The sequence below is a fragment of the Crocuta crocuta genome, unplaced genomic scaffold (assembly GCF_008692635.1).
Source record: "Crocuta crocuta isolate KB4526 unplaced genomic scaffold, BGI_CrCroc_1.0 C29694924, whole genome shotgun sequence".
Lineage (NCBI taxonomy): Eukaryota > Metazoa > Chordata > Mammalia > Carnivora > Hyaenidae > Crocuta > Crocuta crocuta.
In genome coordinates, this window is record NW_027551507.1 from 1 (window position 1) to 6119 (window position 6119).

At 49.0% G+C, this 6119-nt stretch overlaps 1 protein-coding gene across 1 annotated transcript; it reads right to left on the reverse strand.

Moving 5' to 3' along the window:
- Positions 1 to 72: 72 nt before the first annotated feature.
- On the reverse strand, positions 73 to 5557 carry LOC144219168 (sideroflexin-1). The gene is made up of 6 exons (XM_077749106.1): positions 5391 to 5557; positions 4531 to 4629; positions 3138 to 3213; positions 2531 to 2616; positions 1560 to 1687; positions 73 to 628 (listed from the first exon to the last, which is right to left on the reverse strand). Exons 1-6 carry the CDS (start codon positions 5465 to 5467, stop codon positions 618 to 620), a joined length of 477 nt encoding a protein of 158 aa, XP_077605232.1. The 5' UTR covers positions 5468 to 5557; the 3' UTR covers positions 73 to 617.
- Positions 5558 to 6119: the final 562 nt, after the last annotated feature.

Sequence of the window (6119 nt, forward strand, 5' to 3'; positions counted from 1 at the left end):
AAAAAAAAAAAAAAAAAAAAGAAGAAGAAGAAAAAAAGACTCCTGCCTTGAGTGAGCTTAGAAAAGTTACCTAACTTCTCTGAGCCGCAGCTTTCTGTTTTCCTCATCAATAAGGTGGGGCGAATTTATCAAGCTGGCTGTGATGGCTGGATACAATAATGCACGTAAGACTTCGGGGAGTGGTAGTTCATTTATGATTTACTCATCGTTTCCATCAGACTAAACTGTTACATCGACCCCTTCAACATGGCAATTGCCTCTATAGATTTCACTGGGATAGAAAGATTGTGTTTCTTCTCTGACGACTAAATAACGTTTAAAATAACCAAGCCTCTAGAAATAGATCCGTTGGGCTGGCTGAACCCCAAAGGGGAACCTTATATTTCAAAATGAGAAAGAACAAAACTAAAACCAAAAGCGAACGCAGGGTGGAAGCAGGGGTGCAAGCCTGACCGTGGCAAATCTGGAGATCCGGGCTCCGCGGGCGTGCTGGGGAGGGCACCGAGCCCTCGGAGGTCGGTGACGGCGTGCCGGCGCCAGACTCAGGGGACTCCTGGCCTATGTTTCAGGACTGGGGCTTCCACAGCGCACCCACCTCCACAGCATTCACCGCTGTCTCAGGAGGAAGCTGTGAGGGCACCCTTGTTAAGTCAGTTAATGGGGGTGAGACCAGACCGTCCCGGTATGCTGGGGTGCCACTCTAATGTCCCTCAGAGTTTCCCTTCAGGCCTTTTTCTTCAACTTTCATTGCCTACTCCTACGTGCCCCCTGATGAGATTCACAATGACAAAACGAACTTAAAGACGACAAAACATACTGCGGGACAACCTGACAGCGGCTGATTAAGTGGGCTTCCCTCGAGAGCTTAACAGCCAAGTGCATTCAGTTTGCATTCAGTTTAGATGATGAACTTAATCATACTAGTTTCCATCTGTTTCTGTAAACAGCGCTAGACCTCCTAGACCCTCTGGTTTCTGAGCAAGTCTGAGAACCTTCTCTCGGCCTTTGGTCTGAGGGGAGCCCTAGGGGAGGACCAGAGTGTCTCAGAGAAAGTAAACACAGGGCAGGCTCTGGGCGTGGCTCATGGTGACTCCAAGCCCCGCGAACAAAATGGAGTAGAAGCTTGGTGCACATCTTACGCGCTGCTCTAACCAACCCGACACGGTGTGTGTTCTAAGGGCTCCGACTGATACAAATAAATCTCCAGTAGAAATTTTTCCGATTCAAGAACTCTTCCAAGTTTCTTTTGAAGAAAGAGTGACAGAAACCAGATTCTCCGCCTTCAGGTTCTCATAACCCGTACGGTTGCCGCCCGGGCCCCGACCTGTCCCCGCCACTGGCCTGCTGTGCTGGGCCAGCTTCCTGGCCGGTGTCCCCAGCCATCCCACCGCCACTGCTGGCCCTCTCCAGCTTCCACCTAGCACACGACAGCGCCCCACTGCGCCTGGTGTCGTGCAGCGGAAGCCTGAGAAGGATGACCCCAAGCCCCTGCCCCAACTGCTGTGTGGCCTCCCGCCCCTCGGACCACAGCCAGGGCTGGCTGACAGGGGGCTACTGACCCATGCCCGGGGCCGCCATGAGAATCCTGGAGATGACCACCTGTGTGATGGCCTGCCTTGCAGCATTGGCCGACTCGCCCAAGCGGTTCCCGTTCTCGTCTGTGACGGGGATGCCGACTTTGAGTTCCCTGCGGAGCAGAACACAGGCAAAGAAGTTCACAGATGCCCTCTGGTGACAAGGCTGGAAATAGCACTGTGCTAGGGAAGATCAAGTCCCCCATAATCCAAGTACACACTTGGGTGTCATTTTTGGCACTAACGTGTCTGTTTTCAAATACCACGAACAAGCTGTACGGCAGGCACAGAAGTAAAATAACACTAGTGAACTCCATTAAAAAAAAGTGCTGTGTTTTTAATAACAATATGACTCAAAGGGCGAGTACGCTAACTTTGAGGGATAAGGCTAATTCCTCTGCTCACCTACAAACCCGAGCAACTTTCCAAATGAGAGGCAGATACAAAAAATCTGCCATTAGTAAGTCAACTGATTAGACTGATGTAGGAATCACTAGTACGTGGCACTACTGGACATTTAACTCTATTTACTGACACTCACATTATAGCTTTTATTTTTACCCTTTCTCATTATCCATTCCAAAATGCTTTTTCTTGGAGAACCTATTTTAGAGAATCCACTTTCTATGCATAGACCTTTGCCTAGCTCTAGCACAAATAAATGTTGGTTTAGGACACACGTATTAAACTTTTTACTCCACAGAAGTAGACAGACTAGTCTAACCTCCCACATACCCACAGCCTACATTAGTAATTAGTAAGTCATGGCTAAGCTTCCTTCATTAATGGGCCCATCTCTGCACCCACAGCAGATTACTTTGAAGCTAACCCCAGGTCTCATATAACTCCATCTGCAACTATCAACGTGAATTTTTACAAGTTTCAACAAAACTAATTATTACAAGGGACTCCACCGTCAAGCACCAGTCCTTTCTGAGACTGCGCACGGATCTTACCTTTGCCTCATTAACGGGATATTAATGCAATTAGCAGCAGCCACGGCAGCAAAGGGGACGAAACGTCCTATAAGTGGTGAGACATGCTACAGGAAAGAGAATTCCGAAAGCACGGTCTTAATTCGCCCGCATGATGGGATGTGGATATTCATTCCCCCCAAACACCGCTAACAAGCCAGGGCCTTATGTGCACGGAAACTCTGGCCAGGAGTACTTTCAAAACTCATGGCCGGGTGGTATCTGTCTGTTTCCAGCATGGGCACACTTCCGTGACACCCGACAGCTTAGCGTGGCTGCCGGACCCGGGTGGGAGGCTTTGGAGTTGCAGCCTTGAGCTCAGGCGCTGGCATCCCCACCTCTCTGGGGGCATGGGCACAGCCATGCTCCTCCGCACACAGCCTCTAGCAGGCAGTTAGGGTCGGGGGCACCGGGCCCAGTGCCCGGGACAGACCAGGGGCTGGGCACATGGTGTTGGTGACAGCCTTTCCCAAGCTCCTTGGAAGACACAACTGCACTTGAACTGTTTTGGGAAATGATCGAGAGACTTGGAGCCAGGCAGGTGGGAGGAAATGAAGAAGCTTCACTGCAGAAACGAGAATCCGGGTACCTTGGTTAACGCGTTGAGTCCCAGAGCTGTTGCTACGGCTCCAGTTGTGGCGGAAACATAAGCTGTTCCCAATTCACTGAAAAGCAAGAGAAAGAACAGTGTGTGAGTCATGAGCACACGGCAGGAAGCTTGGGTTCGGCGTTTCCTGGAGAACTGAGGGGAAAATGTGAAAGGCTGTGACTGAGAGCAGAGCGCCCACAAAACAACACTCACTGTCACTCTACAAACAGAAATGCAGAAGGGGGGCAAGCAGGCCCCGGAGAAGGGGCCCCCGCTCCGCACAAGCTGACTGCCAGGTGTGACGAGCGGCTGTGGGGAGCAGGTTCCGGGGTGGGATGCAGGGTCTGTGCATGGGCACGATGCCACGGCGCGGGGAGGGGCGGCTTGGTTGACATGCTGGCTGCATGTCTGCTTAGGTGAAAGATGCTTCTTCAAATGGAGATACACACACCGGAAGTATGCCTGCACCACTATCGTTCTTAAAATGCTATAGCCTCTCGTATAGAATGCTGCACGTCCCATCCTCAACAGTTGGCCAAGCACAGCACTTCTCTCTCACGTTAAAATAAATTTTAAGTCAAAGCGTTGGAAGAAACGAGAAGGTGTGATGAACACTGCTGGCAGTGGATTTCCACAGCCTTTGTTCCACTCACAGGCAGAAGACTGTGGACTGTCCAAAGCCGTGTGAAGTGATACAACAAAAAAAGAAAACACTCTGAAGTGCTGTACAAGTTGGGCTGAAAGTTTTGGTTAACTAATCACTTCAGCCTGTTGAAACAGCGTCTTACAGGATTGGCTCTGCAGGTGACTTAAAAACAAATTCTGTGGTGCCTGGGCGGCTCAGTTGTTTAAGTGTCCGATTTCGGCTCAGGTCATGATCTCGTGGTTCACAAGTTTGAGACCCGTCGCGGGCTCTGTGCTGACACCTCGTAGCCTGAAGCTTGCTTGAGATTCTGTGTCTCCCTCTCTTTCTGCCCCCTCCCCTGCTCATGCTTGCATGCAAACACACTCTCTCTCTCAAAAATAAATAATAAAACCATCAAAAAACCCCAGAAAAGACAAATCCTAGGTGAGAGTCTCCCTGATTTCTGCAGAGATCACACACTGAAGCTGTGACTTTGGATGCCGCTGTCTGGCCACAGGCTCAGGGTAGATGGAGGCACAACCCGTCACTTGCCCCAGGCTGCCCCGGGACCGCCTGCCGTGCATTCTGCAGGGGGAGCCTGAGGCTGTGGAGTCCCATCTAAGAGGGCAGGCTGGGCAAGACTAGAAGGGAGGAGAAGAAAGGGCTGAAAACTGCCCCCTGACACTGAGCAGCATCGACAGCTCATACGGCGTGGAATCCAGTGCACACTGAACAAGCGCAGGGACCGGTTAGGTCTTACAGCCTTACTTTACAGTGAGGGGGGCGTCTCCGCTTCTGTTGGTGTAGTTGACCACGGCGTTGAAGGACTGGTTGATCCACTGCCAGAAGAGCACCGCCGGCGTGGTCCTAAAACAGAGCGATCCATCACATACCGGCCATCGCCTGTGACCCAGCCGCTGTGCAGAACAGAAAACGTGAACGCCAGTGACCAGGGGGGAGACGGACTGCGGAAGGAGGGCACTAGGTCAGAGACCGTGTATGCTGGGTCGAGGGCTTCAGACCCAAATGGCAGAGCAGACTCTCACCCTCTGGGTCTCTGCTCCCTCGTTCCTTAGATATGAGTAACGCCAAGCTTGAAGGGCTACGGTGAGGATCAAGTTATCTTCCTTCAATTTTATCTTAAATCTGTAGAGAGCCTGGCATGCATACAGTAGGTACTCAACAAATGTCAGGTCCCTTCTCTCGGCTGGCGGGGGGGTGGGTGGCAGGGAGGGGAGAAGCCATTTGCAGGCGAAGTAGCGCTGATGCCTCCTACCGGCGTGCGCAAGCCTAAATGTCTATGGCTACAGCTGCGCCTACACTTATCTGTGTCATATGCATGGATTCCAAGGAGAATTTGCTTCGAAGACTTTTTAATTTTCTTTCTCCGTCTCATTTTCTTTTGGTCTCAGATTTAGGGAAAAACCCAGTCTCCTTTTGAACAACAAAGAGAATACTATTTATTTGGCACAGGGAAAAGTGAAAACTACCGCAGAGGGCTACAACATTTATATAAAATGGAACTCAATGTGACGTGACATTTCTTTCAAAGAAACTGTTTACATGCAAAACTGTACTTGAAACTTCTGTGATATAAAATGAACTACTGTCATATTTCTATAACTTACCTATAAAATGTCATCATACAACCTGTGATGGTCATGTTCATTGGAACCTGAGCTGACATTCTTCCTATCAAAAGCATCTTTTCACCGGTGTCCGGATGAAAAGCTGAGTCATAGATGTATTTTGCTCTCCATAATTCATTTTCTGTGAGACCTGGAGGAACAATTCCTTGCCTAGGGAAACAAGAAACACCAAGGGAAATTTCATGTCAGTGATCTCACCAGTGCTGTGGAGAGGTGTAGCTAGAAAGTTCTTGAGTTTCTGCTTACCTAAGACAACTGTGCCTGCGAGTGAAATTTTAGTAACGCAAAGGACAGTAAACACAACGTACATGTCAAACCTGTGTATCTCAAATCAAATCAAAGGATCTGTAATTTTGAAAAACAAAAATTTACCTTATATCTAGAAATATTCAACTCTGAAATAGCCTTCGTTTTAACTGACGTATTTAAAAATATATCTTGAGGAGCACTTGGGTGGCTCAGTCGGGTAAGTGTCCGACTCTTGATTGTGGGCAGGTCACGATCTCAGTTTGTGAGTTCAAATCCCAAGTCGGGCCCTGCACTGACAGCACAGAGCCTGTTTGGGATTCTGTCTCTCCCTTCCTGCTTTCCCCCTCTCTGTCTCTTTCTCAAAATAAGTAAATAAACTTTTAATAAAAATAAATAAATAATAATAATAATAAAAATGTTATTTTGAACTTTGCAAATTCTAAAACACTTTTTTTTTTT

Coding starts and splice junctions, on each gene's coding strand:
- LOC144219168 (XM_077749106.1), bottom strand. CDS start 5,467: ATGCTTTTGATAGGAAGAATGTCAGCTCAGGTTCCAATGAACATGACC. Junction 4,630..5,390: donor TGTATGATGACATTTTATAG/GTAAGTTATAGA, acceptor GCTCTGTTTTAG/GACCACGCCGGCGGTGCTCT. Junction 2,617..3,137: donor GACTCAACGCGTTAACCAAG/GTACCCGGATTC, acceptor TCTTTCCTGTAG/CATGTCTCACCACTTATAGG.